Raw genomic sequence first — 17,786 nt, 5'->3', positions numbered from 1 at the left:
TAATTAATATAAATATGTCTTTATACACTTGCAAAAATATGTAGATACACACATATTACAGACACATACGTTATATATATTAGAGTATTTACAATGTGCAACATAGTAATGAGAGCTTTTGTAATGTGCACATCTAATTTGGATTCTAATTCGGATGGTAAGTGGATATAATAAATTATTCTCGAATTAGGATATTAATTAAAAACTTTTGAGCTATAGAATTTACGCTTCAAATATCCCTATATTTTAGGGTATAGAAAGCTAACCCAATAGACAAATATTGGCATCCACCTTAATTTGTTGTGACAATAAGGCAGCTTAGTATTAGAATAGGCTTACTCTATTTTCAGCTTATTCATCTTAATTTAGTCTAATAGAGTAAATCAATCTAGCAAGGCTAAATAGAGTACAAACTCATGTCAAGGCTAAATTATCTCACCAAGAAAAACTTAGATTTTCAGCTCCCTGCATGAGGAGACACAAGGCAGCTTCCCACAATCATAATGTATAACATCCAATACCTTATTGTGAAGAAGCCTATAGAACACCACATCCCTTAAAAATTTCATGAACCATCCAGACCCACCTAATTGCACCCACCCTGACAAATATGAGGTAGTAACCCAGCTGCACGCCACCTCCTTTTCTGAGCATATTGTGTTAAAGCATGGGCCACCTCTAATGGCACAAGCCTTGATCTTTGAGCAATCAATTCCCCAAATTGCTGGCCCAAAACAACAGCATCTTCCAATGCTGCACATTCATTTTGGCCTAGATCAGGAGTCATAGGGTGCATGGCACCACCTGCCACTGTAATATTGCCCTTGCTTACATTTCCAAATATGATATCCCATGGAAATCTATGCAATAGTGGAGCCCATGTTATAGTGGAAAGGTCAGAGTGCTGCACTATCACTGTGTACAATTGAGGCAAGTCTTGGGCAAACTTATCAATCACTTCTTTTTGGATCACTTTCGGGTCCCTTGCCATGTCTTTACCTACAATGCAAAATGTTAGAACATGTAAGAATGTATTATGGGCCCAAGGCCCCAAACTCATTGTCTAGGTCTTTAAGCTTATATAAATGCCTCATCTGTACATTTTTAGATGAGAAATACAGAAATTACACTTACTCATTACATAAAAGATTTTAGTTACGAACTTGAGTGTGGTGTTAAGCTTGAAATTAAATTGATGCTATGGAATGCTTCAGCTTACTATCAAACAATTGTATAGACATCACGATATAATGTAAGCTGTCAATGTTAACACCTAAAAGCACCATTATTGACTTTATTTTATAATAAATAGATGTAACACATGGATATTACATTCACCAATAAATTAAGGCGTAAATGCACTTTTAATCCCTATATTTTGACGTTTTTCCATTTTAGTCCCTACATTTTATTTTTTCCACTTTTAGTCCCTAAAACCAATTTACACCTTTCGTTTTAGTCCTTAAAGCCTCATTCCGTCACCAATTAACGGGGAAACTGACGGGATTAATAAAATATTATTTTTTTTACACGCTGGTGAATAAAATAAGGAAGGAATAAGATTAATAACTCACGTGAGTATCACGTGAAGCACTTACCCTGCATTTACCTTCCACTGGCGCACAGGTAATGAGATAATCACACAGCACTTTACATGTCCAGCCCCCACACGTGTGTACTTACCCACCCATGGCGTGCACCTTTCTCCCAAATCAGACTTAATCCCTAGTGAAGTGAAGTGAAGTGAAGTGAAGCTCTGCTCTCTGCCTCTGCCTAAACAGCCATCATCATCAACCTAAGGAAAAATTACACTTCTCTCTCAAACCACCATCATCATCAACCATCTCAAGATCTTCAACCATTTCGAAGTCCCTAATCAGATGGAAGCAAGCTTTTCATCCAGTTCAAGCTTGAGAAGGAGAGCTCCATTTAGGTGCTACTGTGGTGAAAAACCAGTGTTAGTCGTTTCGTGGACACCAGAAAACCCTGGCAGAAGGTTTTATGGCTGTATAAACTACTGGGTATTTCAATATTTGAGTATTTTTTTTTTAATTAATCATGTTTTTTCTACTGGGTATTGCAAGCTTTGTTACTGTTGGTGGGTTATTGATGTTACTCTGTTTTAGTGAGATGGGGTTTACTTCCTCTTCATTGTTTTTGGTTTTTTTTTTTTTTTCCAATGTCTATTATTTTCTGATAAAACAAGGGAAAATCTAGGAAAATTGATTTTGAATCATGGGGTTTTCGTGTTTTTATTTTTATTTTTATTTTTATTTCATTGGGGTTAAGAGAAAGGGAGGAATTGTGTTTTGCATTGGGGTTTTCGTGTTTTGCATTTATTTCGTTTTCCTGGGTTTGGAAGGAATAATTTTGGGTTTTTTCTTTTCTTGTTTTACTAAGCTGTTTGGTGGTGTAAAAAATGGTGGGGAATTGTGTTGATATATCTGTGAGTTTTCTAGTAGATGTTGTAACCGTGTCCTGGTAGCTAATTGCTAGGGAAAATTCAAGGAATCACACTGTTTATTTATCTAAGAGATTGGCAATTGTATGATAATGGTTCTGCTGATAAGACTAGTTACTTTATATGTTTACCTGGGCTGGCAACATGCCAAATTATTAAGCAAGTGGAGAATTTAATGGTATGTTTGTACTTATAAAGAGGAAACCAGTGTGCAAGTGGAGAATTATCATCAGTATGGTAATGTTTATAGAATTAACTGGGGAATATTTTCCTTTTGTTGACAATTGTATTATTTTCCTTGACAATTGTTGCAAGTGGAGAATATTTTCCTTTTCAATTTCATGGCAATTGTATTATACAGTCCTTATTGGTCATTAAGTAGCTTGATGGATAAAGAATAGTTTCTTAAAAATTGGATTGCTATGGTTATATGTAAACAACAATGTTTTTTCGCTTATCAAAAAAAAAAAAAAAAACAATGTTTTTTCAATTTCATGGCAATTGTATTATACAGTCCTTATTGGTCATTAAGTAGCTTGATGGATAAAGAATAGTTTCTTAAAAATTGGATTGCTATGGTTATATATAAACAACAATGTTTTGTCAATTTCATGGCAATTGTATTATACAGTCCTTATTGGTCATTAAGTAGCTTGATGGATAAAGAAATTGGTTTGCATTTCAGGTTGGGCGAAAGTGCAAATTCTTCCAATGGTGTGATGATGAGATATGTGAACGTGGTAAGGTGCTCATCCCAGAGCAAAGGTAACGGATTATCAGACTAGAGGCCGAGGTTGCAAGATGCTACAGGAGAGAGAAGTTTTACACTGTGGCTTTGGCATTCTTATTGGTGATATGTGAGATTTGTGTCTTTAATTGTATGGGTTGTTAGACAAGTAGTGGAAGTTTGATTAGGCAGCAACTGGGAAGTGTGGAAGTGTTTATGTTTGGTTAGCATGTTACATAGATAGGGGAGTTTCAATATCCTGTAATTGCTAATGCATAGGGCTGGCAGATTGGCAGTGTGTAAATTTTTTGGTTAGGCAGTTAGCATGGAAACACCCGTTGGTTTTTTTTTTTTTGTACCATTCCTGGAATGAAATGAATACCCCTGTTTTCTAACTGTGTTGTTCAATGGTAAAATATTAATAATGATCCATTCTCTCCTTTGTAACTTTTTCCCCACATTGAATGATATGGAATTTGTGTGTGCTTGACATTTGTTTAGTATTCATCAAAATTTGGGGCTGCTGGAATGTGTTTATGAACTGTATTCATACTGGTTTCAGTTTAATAAAATAAAAAATACAAAGTTAAATAACCAATTTGAAAAAAGAGATGTGAATATGAAATTTTATAATTTCAAAGTCAAAGAGAGTAAATGATGACAATTCAAGGCATGTTGGCACAGACAGGCTACTTAAAAGATCAGAAATTCCATGTGTTAGCAATGTTACCAAATGTTACCAATGTGACAAAAAACAATCCCAAAGCCACAAAAAGAATAGATTATGAATTAAAGAGTTTTGACCAAGCTATATCCAAAAAGTTTATAAATCTTATTATATTGTTTTGTCTTTTTGGATATTGCAACTTATATAGCATCAGACTCCAATATTAGGGATAGATAGACAAAGGCCAGGTGACCCTTCTGGTTCCACTGTTGGGCATGCCTTGTTTTGCTATGTTCCATGGCAGCCACAGAGCCAGGTGTGCAAAACTGCAAATATATTCAGGCTGGTAAAATCTTTTGACAGATTGACTAAGGCACACTATCCAAACTTGATGAACCAAACTTTTTGCAAATTTCTACCAACAAATTTCTGCAGCAACCCAGCAAATTTCTGCAGAAATTTGTTTGATTTCTGCAGCAAATTTCTGCTGCAATAAAAATTTCTGCAGCAATCAGGCAAATTTCTGCAGAAATTTGTTGGATTGCTGCAATACAAATTTCTGCTGCAATCCAACAAGTTTCTGCATAAAATTTCTTGCTGCAATACAAATTTCTGCTGCAATCCAACAAGTTTCTGCACAAAATTTCTGCAATACAAATTGCTGCGGCAAATTTGTTGGGTTGCTGCAATACAAATTTCTGCTGCAATCCAACAAATTTCTGCAATACAAATTTCTGCAACAAATTTTGCTACAATGCAACAAATTTCTGGAAAAAAAATTTCTGCAGCAAATTTTTGCAATAACAATTTCTGTAGCAAATTTCTACTGCATATTTCTACAGTTCTACTGCATACAGTCATAGTTCTACTGCATATTTCTGCTGCAAACAGTCACAACTCACAGCACACAGCACACAGTCACAACTCACAGCACACAGCACACAGTAACAACTCACAAATTTCTGCTGCATATTAATAGTCAAAGTACAAAAAGTTGTACTTTCAGCTTGTGCCAACTAAGTCACAGTTTGTACAAACACTTACAGCAAACACAGTCAAACAAATACAAACACTTCCAGCAACACTACAAAATATCAGAACACAGTCAGTTCTACAAATATCAGCACTAGACCACAGTCACAGTTATCACTTTCTACAAAATAAAGGGCAATGTTCCATAATTAACCCTATCACCATAAATACACAAAACAAGCAAAAAAATGAACTTGTGCTCTCTTCACTTTCTTGGACCATGCACAGATGATGACTAACTCCCACCATGTCTGATTGCTTCCATGTATCTGGATGCATTCTTAGAAGCCTTTACAGTCTCTGATGTAACCACCCTTGCCTTTTTCTGCCTTGGCTTTGGGTTGCTGCTGCTGGAGTTTTGATGTGCACGTAGATTCTATGTGGTGCTGCCTAACTGGTGTGGTGCAGCTTTAGTGGAGCTGTGCTGCTGGGTATATGTGCTTCTGGTCCTGGCATGAGGTGTTACATTTGGACTGGATTGGTGCATCCTGGTCTGAGATGGTGCAAATTGAGTGGCTGAGCTTGTCTTGGCATGAGATGGTGCACCTGGCCTGAAGCTGGGCTTGCTGGATTGGTGTGGTGCACTTGGAGTGGCTCGACTATGCATACTAGACTGAGGTGGTGCACCTGGAGTGGAGCTGAAGCTATGCATGCTGGCCTACAAATAGCAACTAATAGTTGGATTAATGCTGTGTGTTCATAGGATTAGAAAAATCTATTTTAATAAATGGCTAGCAAAGCAAGCCATTCTCTAACAAGCATATCAAATGTGTTATGAACAAGTCACAGGGCATGCAATGGCTAATGAGAGTCATGGAAAAGCACATATGTAAGCGTGAGTTTATTGTAAAATTTAAATGAGAAACCAACCGGCTAGAGAGAGAGCAGGTCACCTAAGCATGAGTTTACTGTAAAATGTAAATGACAACCGGCCAGAACTTTTTTTTTTTTTTTTTTTTGGTTTTGTTTTTGGGGCCAAGCAAATAAATTACTATGACAAGCTCATCTACAATTGTATTTCACATACGTACATATATTACCTTTTTAGATGAACCGATTCTATTTGTGGAGTTCCCTCCAATCTCACCCTTGCAACTTCTTTTATTATGCCCTAACTTACCACAGGTCTTGCATTGCTTAGAGATGCCGGCTCTCCTTGTTGGCTCATTAGGTTCCCTTGCTCTCTTCTTCTTTGGTCTGCCAGGTGGTCTTCTTTTGATGGGAGGCTGAACTGGGGTAACACCACTAGGTCTCCATATATTCTGTCCATTGATTGGTGTTATGATTGGCTCATAGCAGGCCTTGTATGTAGAGACATGGTAACATGGATGAACATACTGCTCAGCATCTTGTCTGTTAAAAAATATGCAGCTATTGCATGAGCACAAGGTACGCCACTCATATTCCACTTCCTACAACTGCAGTGTGCTGTGGCCAAGTCAACGGTGAAACTTTGTAGACCACTTTTTACTTCAAACTGGGTTTGTCCTGCCCAACAAGCTACCCACCTATTGGCTGCCAATTTTTCCTTGTGAAACCTTTTCAGAACCATACTGCAGTAATCAATTGTCCCCCAGACCTGTTCTTCAAATGGCAGGCATCCAAACCAATGAATGGCCTGCATCCAGACAAAAACCAGTTATTGCAGCCCTCTAAACATATGTATAGCCTCTCAAAATAAGGCACCCCACACACTAAATCCATCTCAGCTGCTAAATCACCATCATGGAAGGTATGTACCTTCATAAGTATGGTACTACCAGGACTAGCTCTCTTTAATTTCTCATAGTACTCCCACAGCTGGTTGTACTGTTGTGTATAAGCCCCATCAACATATTCTTGAGCCTTATCCCTAGCCCTACCTGCTTTTCCTACACTTATTTTTAGGGTGTACTTGTCATGGACAGCCTCTTGGATGTCTTTCAGCTTGATATCAGGCTGTCTTTTCACCTTCTTCATCAACTTCTTCCCAATGTATGATGAAGTACACCTAGGATTCTTATAAGTTCTAGAGCAGGTGTGTTCCAATGTCAATGTCCTTAATTGGTAGCTCCTCTCCCTTGGCACCTTTGTTAGATATGCAACAAACTTGCACCCTTCTTGGCAGACAGCTCTTACCCTTTGTAGATCATTTTTAACAAATTTGATCCCCCATCCACCAGAAACTGCATAATCTGTTATCGCTTCCTTGAATTGCTTAGGTGTAGTAAATAGCATATCTTTCTCAAAATAAATATGCTCAGCCTTAGTCACTGGCTTAAACATAGGGAACTTCCTCACTTGCTCTTTTTTCTGTTCCCTTTCATCTCCCACATGTGTCTTGTTATCATCCTCAGACTTATCATCACTATCATACCCAAACTCATCATCAGATGATGATTCTACAAGACTGTGCAATTCCTCACTCTCATAATCAGAATTCATTATACCAGCACCCATTTGGCCTGGTTCATTAACTTCAGCATCATCCTTACCATCCCAACTGTCACTACTATCCTCAACAAAGTCCCTAACACCATGGTTCAACCCTACATCATCTTCTAGGCCACTTCCCCCATCATCACTTCCCACACTACCACTGCTATCACTTATATGAATGACCTCAGGTGGATGCTCAGTGATAGGTTCTTTACCTACTCTTCTTGAACCCACTTAAGAAGCAGCCACCTTAGTAGGAACACCAGCATTAACCTCAAACTCATCCTCATTTTTAAAAGTTTGATCATTAAAATACATGTTATCACTATCACTATCATAAAAATCATCCCCATCATCTTCACTGCCATCATTATTGTCATAATAACCTGTAAAGTCTTGCTCCAATGCCAATGGCTGCACACCCTCACTAGCATCCTTTCCTTCATCAACTAATATAGGCTCATGTATTGGGTGCTCTACATACACATGAATATCTTGATGACTCCTCACTAATTTTGTCAGGTACATGGCATCACTATCATCAACAATCAAATGGAAGTCTGCCAGTTCTTGGTCCACTTCAGGCATTTTATACCATAGCCTGCTAATAGATGTGTACCCAAAATCCCTACATATACTCTCTATCTCAACCTTAGACCACTTGTCAGGGTCACAATTATCAACTATATCTACTGCACCTCCCACATATTTTCGACCATTCTCAATAAAATGGCCACCATGATGCACGGATATACTAAATAGGTTATCCATTCTGCATGCAACATAACACCAAAACCAATTAAACAATGCTAGGTACAGAACAAAATATATATTATATTTAACAAAACAACACTCATTCCTAATAAAATATTCTATTATGCATGCAGACAACACAACACTTAATCAAATATTTAAGTAACAATCATACTAAAAGAAACAGAGAAAACACTTTTGTCATACACGGGGAACACAAGGACCACACAGTAAACCACAAACAAACACATGCAGACAAGGACCAACAAACAGTCAAAAAGCCAAAATATACAAAAAGACAACACAACACTTAATCAAATATTTAATTAACAATACAACATTTCAATAATTTTGTCATACTAAAAGAAATAGAGAAAGCACTTTTGTCATACATGGGAAACACAAGGACCACAATGTAAACCACAAACAAATACATGCAGACAAGGACCAACAAACAGTTAAAAAGCCAAAATATACAAAAACTTTGTGGCCCCTACTAGGAAAAAGCCAACAAGCTTCTTGTAAAGCTATAAATAAGGGCAGAGAGAAGACCTTTTCACAAAGACAGAGGCCTCTAAGTTTTCATTTTCTCCACTGCCAGGCACCACAGTGTGGGTATCAAGTGGGATTTTTCGGAGATGGGCTTTGAGAAAGAAGTGTCTCTCGTGTGGGTATCAAGTTAGTGTCTCTCGTGTCTCTCTTTCAAAGATGGGCTTTGTGAAAGAAGTGAGATTTTTCTTGAGATGGTTGATGATGATGGTGGTTTGAGAGAGAAGTGTAATTTTTCCTTAGGTTAATGATGGTGGCTGTTTCGGCAGAGGCAGAGCTTCACTTCACTTCACTTCACTAGGGATTAAGTTTGATTTGGGAGAAAAGGTGCGCACCAGGGATGAGGGGTGGGTAAGTACACACGTGTGGGGGCTGGACGTGTAAAGTGCTATGTGATTATCTCATTACCTGCGTGCCAGTGGAAGGTAAATTCAGGGTAAGTGCTTCACGTGATACTCACGTGAGTTATTAATCTTATTCCTTCCTTATTTTATTCACCAGCGTGTAAAAAAATAATATTTTATTAATCCCGTCAGTTTCCCCGTTAATTGGTGACGAAATGAGGCTTTAAGGACTAAAACGAAAGGCGTAAATTGGTTTTAGGGACTAAAAGTGGAAAAAATAAAATGTAGGGACTAAAATGGAAAAATGTCAAAATGTAGGGACTAAAAGTGCATTTACGCCATAAATTAAAATTGGTGTACAAGTTAAATCTCTCTAAAATCATGTAAGGTTGAATTTAATCAACCATTTTATTGGCTTTATTCCGTGCCAAATTTGCTTGTATATCAGCATTTAGTAATCCTGTATTTAGGTGGGTTTGTTGTAAGGGTAGTCAGTGAGATAGAGTGTTGATTGCTCAAGAGTGTGTAAGAAAACAGAGACTCGTGGCTTGTTCTCGCGGGTGGCTTGCGGCTTCAAGCCGCCAGACGCAGCACACGTGCCAAGCATGCCAGAAGATGAACAGTCATGCTAGTTGGAGCACTACAGGACAAAACAAGACAACTGGCCATACGGTTATCTCGCGACTGGATCTCACGACTCAGTCAAGTCGCAAGGTCAAGCCGCGAGCCACTCCTGTTTTGTGAATCCTGACGTTTTACATTCTCCTCTCACTCTGGTATAAATACCCTTTATACCCACAAATGAAAGAGAGCTTCCAGAGAGAATTTTGAGAGAGAAACCCTAAAGAAAAACAAGATTGATTCACCTACAATCTATACATTAGAGTCTCTTCAAATTCCTCAACTCTCTTCCTCTCCATTGTCAAATCCTTAAGAGGTATTTTACCAAAACCTTGTTCTCACCATATTCATCACTGTGAGAGGGCTGTTTGGTTTCCTGGGAAGCAGTTAGGAAAGAATCAATCTACATTGGTTGATGCTATGGTCTAGTAGTGGAATCCGGGAAGTTAGAAAAGAAAAAGGTTCGGCGTAACCTCGTTGGAGCAAGAAGCTTGGAGGGCTTAAGTGCACTGGGTAGATTAGGCTTGGAGGGTTTATTGCTGTCCATGTATCCTAACTACATTTTCTAGTGGATTGTTTACCGCTTGGAGGGCGGCGGAGAGGTTTTACGCCGAGGGCTTCAGTTTCCTCTTCGATAACACATCGCGTGTTGTCTTTATGTTTGCATCTTCCTTCCCTTTTATCTTTGTCTTTTATTATCTGCTGTGGGTTGTGATTTTAATTTGGCTTAGATAGTTTATCCAATTCTATATTATAGCTTATGTTCATTTTCTGCACACTAGTTGTTTGACATATAGCTTGAATTGGTAATTTGTAAATTGGGGGTCTAAACGTTCAAGGGTGTTTATACACATATTTGAACTTTCAAATCAAAATTCATACATGATTATAAAGTTCATTGTCTTGAAAAAAAAAATTCATTTAATTATTAATTTATCCGAGAAGTGCAAGATTTGTTAGTTTAAAATTCATTTTCGATTAGGGCAACATGTGTAACTGGTTTATCCCAATTTATCTTCTATGCAAAAATCTAATACTAACCCTCTAACTTTCAACCTTTTTCATTTCAGTCATCTAACTTTTAATTTTGTCATTTTAGTTCTCTAAACTTTCAATTGCTGTTAATTTAATACTCTGTTAGACTTCAGTTACCTGCTTCTGTTAAGTGAGCCAAAACAATTTCATTTTGGCTTTTTTTCTTTCTTTTTTTTTAATAAATTTCGGAATTAAAAGAAAATTAAAAAACTGTTATTTAAAAAAAAAAAAAAAAAAACATTTAGGGGAAGAAGAACTCTTGGCTCCTGAATATGGATCAGACAACTCTCTTTCTCCAGAATATGCTTCTCCTGAATAAATGCTTACAACTAAATGTTTGATAACTTCCAATACAAATAACAACTCCTTAGACTGACTTCACATCACATCAGATTTATTAGGCTAGAACAACTACCAACCAGACTTATAATTAACTTTGAATGAATATTAAAGACAAATAAAAGACAAATGTCACCCGTATAGCTGCCACATAAATTGCCCCTACACTCCCGCATCACTTGATCCGGGATTTTAGCTAGTAAATTTTTCTTGGGTCATTGTCCAATTCATTATTTGATGATGAAACACAAGGCAACTTCCCACAATCATACTGCTTATCATTAGATATCAATCTAGAATAATGCCTATAGAGTATTGAATCCCTTAAGAACTTCATAAACCATCCAGACCCATCTTGTTGCACCCAGCCCACTAGATACGAGCCCACGATCAACTTAGCAACACGCCACTTCCTTTCCTTAACATATCTTTCTAAGGCTTCAGCAACTTGATCTCCTGCCACAAGCTTTTTGTTCTTGATGATTAAGTTCCCAATGTGTCTTCCTAAAACAACAGCATCTTCCAATGCTGAGCAACCACCTTGTCCTAGGTCAGGTGTCATTGGATGCATAGCATCACCAGCCACTGTGATATTCCCTTTGCTCAGGTTTCCAAGTATTACGTCCCATGGAAATCTAAACAACAGGGGAGCCCAAGTCACTGTTGAAAGATCTGAATGCTGGACAACTCTCAAGTATGATGTAGGGAAGTTCTTGGCAAAGTTACTAATAACTTCTTTTTTTATCATCTCAGGGTCATGTGGGATGTCCTCACCTGGAATGATAATGATTGTTAGAATTTATAATAGTTAAAATTATTGAATTCAGTTTAAATTTTTGGGACAACCAATGATTTATAAAAAATACTCACTCCTTTTAATTGGTAATAGATTGGTGAGGTGACTAATAATACAATTTACAAATTCATTGGCAATTTTGACTCAATCAATCCAAATGATGTTGTCCGTCATTTCTTTGTTTTTAGAGTATCAAATAGCTGTAAACATGGACACAAAAATGAAAATATTTGATTGACGGGCATTAATATAATAGGTAGAGATCACTTAAGCCTATTAAGTTATAACCCAATTATGTAATATTAATTCTTCAAGCTTTTATTTATTTGTTTGTTTCTTTCATGTGAGATTTCCACTCACGCTTGTATACTCATGTTTTGGTAAATATGACTCTAAACTTCCACTAGGTTTATTTTGCTTGGGGGTGGAGTAGCCTACTTGTATTAATGATCATAGTAAAAAGTTTGCGTGAGGTTAGGAAAACTAGCATAATCACTTAAAATTCAAGTCAAGGTAGCTAGTCTGAATTTGTACTCAATAACATGGACTCAATTTTGAAAACCTTTGACAAGATTAGTATCAATAAAAGATTTTATGAAGAGGCTTAACCTTTTGAGGATTGGCCTATGAGAAACCAGTAGACCTCTTTATCATTGAGGGCAGCAAAGCCAGCCCTTTTGCCAATAGTTACAAATTGTTGGACGTCAACGTCTAGCCCATGGCCTTCAGGAAATATGGCCAACCCACGCACGGCCCATCGGCCTGAATTGACAGGAGTGGTCAGTCCTAACCAACGGGCCACCACAGAGTGAACTCCATCACAACCTATCAGAGCCTGTAACATTCAAAATAGAGAAACAAATTTAACAATTAAGCATGTAAAGTGTAAGCTCTACTAATTAAGAGGTATAATATGGGCCCATAGTTGAGGCTAAGAGGTGCGTCTCAATATTATTATACTCAATAACATTGTAGTCTCTTTATTATAAAACATAAGGTTTAAGGTTTTATTTTTGGTAAATAAAAAATAGTTAGGAGAGGGGAAACTATTATGACTTCTTTACTTAACTGTTACCTTAATAGCCCCTAATCACTCCCAGGCGTAGACTTCATTTATAATAAAATATAAGGAGCACTAACATGTCGCTAGTGGGAGAGCAGTGGCTCGAATCTAAGACGCTTTGCACATAATAAAGTCTTGTTGGCCTAAGGCCCCTTCTACTAGGCCACCAAACACGTTAGTAAGGTTAAGTTTTGACTCATGATAAATTTAGGATTTAATTATAAAGATTTATATGGTAATAGATTATAAAGAAAAGTTTTTACTTACAAGGATTTATGTGGTAATATAAGGAATTTTTCATTTGTATAAAATAACCTTTTTGAGGGATTGTGCTTACATCAATGAATCTAGGCACCCAATTTTTCACATTTTTTTTTTTTAATTGCTACTTCTTCTTTTTTTTTCATGATTAGTGCAAAATAAAAATTGTATTAATGGTGGACTCAAGTGAAAGTGATGTTGATCTAATCACTTCTAGCCAAGTTATTAAGGAAAAAAGTTATCCTTAACAATGTGGTTAGTATATAATTTACCTTCGCTTTGATGCTAACTCCATTTTCCATGTGAATGATAGCATAGAATGAGCCTTCTTCTGCCTGCAGGTTTACAATGGACTTGAGCTTGGAAGAGAAACGGATGGTGTCCACTGGCAATTCTTCTGCCAGAGCTTCCAATAAAGCTTTACGATGTATTGGGCTAGATTCATGTCCATGCCTGCGCCACCACAAGAGAGAAATAATGGGTCAAGCTTAGTGAACTGGGAGATGGATCTGAAGGTGGAAACATGAAAGATACGGTTTAAGTAACATACTTATCAGGTTGGGGGAAAGCGACCTGTTGAGTTGCTCCGGTATCAATATTTGTTACGTTCACCCTATTATAGAAAAAAAAAAAAAAAAATTCAGATCAAAATCTTAACTATTATATGATAGGTACATGATCACATATTTTCTGGCCATAATGTATTTCCACTTATTCATATTAATTTTATTAGAGTGTGTAATGGAGATGTGATTTATGCACTCTTTGGATTTTTTTTTTTTTTTATATATATTTATTTTGGGAAAGTACAGTTATACTTTTATAATAAAAAAAAGCTTTAAATATATTTTTGGAAGGCAAACTTGAAAATAATATATTGTAGATAAATAAATAAAGCTAGAAGCTAATAAAGAAAAGCTAATCCAAACTTACTGTAGCTTTGTATTTTATTTTTTATTGATTTTTTCTCTTGCTTCTGATGTCATGCTCACATTAGACTCTCTCTCTCTCTCTCTCTCTCTTCTCCTCTGACTCTCTTCCTTCTTTACCTCCTCCATTCAACAAATCGTCAAATTCATCAAGTTCAAAACCATATCATCAAACCCATATATAAATTTATGTGAATCATCAAAGAAGAAGAAGAAGAAGAAGAAGAGGTCAAGAAGAAGATGAAGAAAAAGAGCAACGACTACAGGCTACGGCAGTAGCACAGGAAGAAGCAGCGGCTATAGCTGTAGCACAAGAAGAAGCATCGACAGCGCACAGCAGATGAAGGAAACGGAGGTCCTGCCATGGAGGTTCGCTTTTGTAGTGACCATGTGAGCTTCAACGTTGACCATAGAGGCCCAACCATGGAAGTTTTGTGGTGGTCAGGAGAGAAGAGAGTTGAGAAATGAGAGAGAATGTAAAGAGAAAAGAGAGATAAGAGGGACTGTGAGAACAAATAAAGTTAATAATAATAATAATTAATTAATTATTTAAATAAAAATGGTATATATTAATTAATAGATAATCTAATGTTTTGTAAAAATAATGGTCTGAAATAATAAAAGTAGATTTTTATGTTAAAATAAAATGAAATATTTAAACGGACTGACGTGAATGCTTCCATAAGTGAGAGTGTGTGCAAATAAAAGTGAGCAAAGTGTCTTCAAAGGAAGTCTACAAATTTCATGAAGAAATTTAAAATGGCATAGAAACACATAATTGTTATCTGAAATGGAAAAAGGAAATTCATGATATAAAAATGGTGCGAAAGTACAGTACTTTCTCAAAGGGGGAATAGTAGTGGTGAGCTTGTGAGCTACGCCGAGGGCTTCGAGGGCAAGCCAAGCATTTTGGTGAAGACCTATGGCTGCACCTATGGCTCTTAGCCCTTCTGATTTCTCCAACACCAATGCTTTAACCCCTACTCTCTTCAAGGCTATTGCTGTTGCCAAACCCGCTATACCTGCCCCTACTATCACCACATCATGCTCCTCCATCTCTCTCTCTCTCTTGCTGAATCTCTCTCTCTCTCTCTCTCACAAATAATCTCAAGCATGAAGGAAAAATGGTGGGTCTGAGTGTTCTATATATATACCAATTCTTTTAGAAATTTCAAAGACAAGTTCACAACATTATCTGTATTGGACCCGCAACCTTTTACAAAAAATGTATTTGCGTGTAGAAGGTACTGGTCAAAAATGACGAGTAAAAAGAAAGACTAGTCCAAGGATGGTTCTTTTAGAAATTTCAAAGACAAGTTCACAACATTATCTGTATTGGACCCGCAACCTTTTACAAAAAATGTATTTGCGTGTAGAAGCCTAGAAGGTACTGGTAAAAAATGACGAGTAAAAAGAAAGACTAGTCTAAGGATGGCCCAACATAATTTGAGATCTAAGGTAAAAAATTTATGTGGGACCTTTAATATGTAAATATTAATTAAATAAAATTATTTAATACTAATCAAACTAAGGTTAATTTGATACATTAAATACATAAATAATAACAATTAGACTAATGTTAATTTCATATAGAGAATTGAATATCATAGTTGAATTATAAATATTAATAAAAAAATAAAAATATATTGTGATTGATAAAGATACTTTATTTTGGATATAAAACGATGCATAGTTAAGTAAAGTTATAATTTAATTTTATATTTTATATTTTGATTTTAAGAGAGAGAGATAGATATTATTTGGTGTGTGGCTTTGTAGGATATTAGTTTACAAAAATCAAAGTCTCAAACTATCAGGGGAGAGTAATCTATAATTGATGATTTAATACATTTACAACATCTTTTTGAAATATTTTAGGGTTTCAATTGAGTTAAGGTTCTACTGGTCTCGTAATTTGAGAGTCTTAATAGAAATGAAAAAGAAAAATACACTAATTAAAAATACTATAAAATGTTCAAAATTTAATGTGACATTGTCTCTCATTGATGAACTTCATCAATTTAACTAATGAATGTTTATATCACTTTTTTGTGATTAATAACATGAAAATTTGTAAACTATTAGTAAAATTTGTAATATCCTTAACATCACTAATAAAAAAAATGTACAATATTTAGAAAATATATATAAATTTTATAAAAATTTGAGTTTTTAATTATGAAAAATGGGGCCTTTTTTTTCCTAAGAAAATTTTTTGCCTAGGCCTTGAGCCGGCCTGGTCACTAGTCAAAAATGTTGGATGGTTGTGCAAAAGATAATGTATTCAATTCTTAGACGAAGGAATATATATGGATACTTATGTTTCGACTGTCAACACCATGACATTAAAGAAAAACTTTGATTAAGAAATTCAAAACAAAGGAGAGGCTGCACATGTGACTATGTGAGCAACCTCTCCTTTTTGTTTTTATAGTTATTTCACTATATTCGTGCACGGCAAGCGGAACCGAATGCCAAATTGTTCACTAAAACTGTACGTCAACCATTTGATTTTTTTTCTGCCAAAAAAAAAAAAGAAAAGAAAAAAAAAACCATTTGACTTTTTGACTGCACATACAGTGGAAACTCGAAAGGGTACAATCAATCGTCTAAAAGAAAGTCAATTCCTTTGGATTTATTCAAATGAATATAAGTCAGCAGAGCATTTATTCATTATTTACCTTTTTTTTTTTTTTTTATATATTAAACAACAAATTTCTTTTTTTTTTCTTTATTTTATTTAAATATTATTTCTCCATTCATATATTATTTTTTCTTTAAACATTCTTTATTTTTTAATATTTTTTTATTCATTCTCAAGAACCATATATTGGAAAATCTCCTAATGCGTAAAGATTTTAAAATTGTAGGTTGTCTTTTTTTTTCAATGGATCTCGTGAAGCACTTGAGATAACAATATAATGAGTTGTTAATGTTTATTATAATTTGAAATTTATCATATTTATGTTATTCTTGTGCAAATTTTTTTTTTTTAAATTTATCAAATCTATCTTAGTCTTGAAATTTATCAAATTTATGCAATTTAGATTGAATTTATCTCATTAAATTTTCTCTAAAAATATTTATTAATTTTACCTTTTTCAGGATTATTGTTATAATATTTTTAGTGAATTTTATTTATTATTATTCACTCATTTATCATTAACCCATTTTTTAATTTTTTCAAAAAATGAAAAAAAAAACTCTGATCATAATTTTTTTTTTTTAAATTTATCATTAACCCATTTTCCCCCCCACACGGGCACACCCCTTTCATATCTACAACCCATTGTTGCGACCACCACACACACTCCTTTATGACTCAAAGACTCGTTATAGTTTTGAAATCAAAACTGAACCATACGGTCCAACCCAGTTAATTGGGAACCCCTCTTGGAACGGTTCTTTTAACCTCGAAAGTTCAAATAGCGTTTATAACACTAGGAACGTTTAGACCCCAATATACAAATTATTAATTCAAGCTTAATATCAAACAGTTAATGTGCGGAATATGAACATAAGCTTAACAAGGAATTGATAAACAATCTAAACCAATTAAAATCACATTCACAGCAAAAATTAAATGGCAAAAATTAAGGAAAGAGAGATGCAAACACAAGGACAACAAACAATGTGTTATCGAAGAGGAAACCGAAGCCCTCAGTGTAAAACCTCTTCGCCACCCTCCAAGCGGTAAATAATCTACTAAATAATGTAGTTGGGATACATGCACAGCAGAAGACCCTCCAAGTCTAATTTACCCAGTGTACCTAAGCCCTCCAAGCTCCAAG

General features: G+C 35.6%; 1 protein-coding gene across 1 annotated transcript; it reads right to left on the bottom strand.

Moving 5' to 3' along the window:
- Window positions 1-10,847: 10,847 nt before the first annotated feature.
- LOC115995009 (monooxygenase 2-like) lies at window positions 10,848-15,143 on the bottom strand. Its single transcript, XM_031119404.1, has 5 exons — window positions 14,834-15,143; window positions 13,617-13,679; window positions 13,339-13,519; window positions 12,352-12,577; window positions 10,848-11,720 (listed from the first exon to the last, which is right to left on the bottom strand). The coding sequence occupies exons 1-5, from the start codon at window positions 15,049-15,051 to the stop codon at window positions 11,143-11,145; spliced, it is 1,266 nt and encodes a 421-aa protein (XP_030975264.1). The 5' UTR covers window positions 15,052-15,143; the 3' UTR covers window positions 10,848-11,142.
- Between the last annotated feature and the right edge of the window lie 2,643 nt (window positions 15,144-17,786).

Source organism: Quercus lobata, chromosome 6 (assembly GCF_001633185.2).
Source record: "Quercus lobata isolate SW786 chromosome 6, ValleyOak3.0 Primary Assembly, whole genome shotgun sequence".
Classification (NCBI taxonomy): domain Eukaryota; kingdom Viridiplantae; phylum Streptophyta; class Magnoliopsida; order Fagales; family Fagaceae; genus Quercus; species Quercus lobata.
The sequence above is the reverse complement of the archived record's forward strand: the minus strand, read 5'-3'. Positions and strand labels throughout refer to the sequence as shown.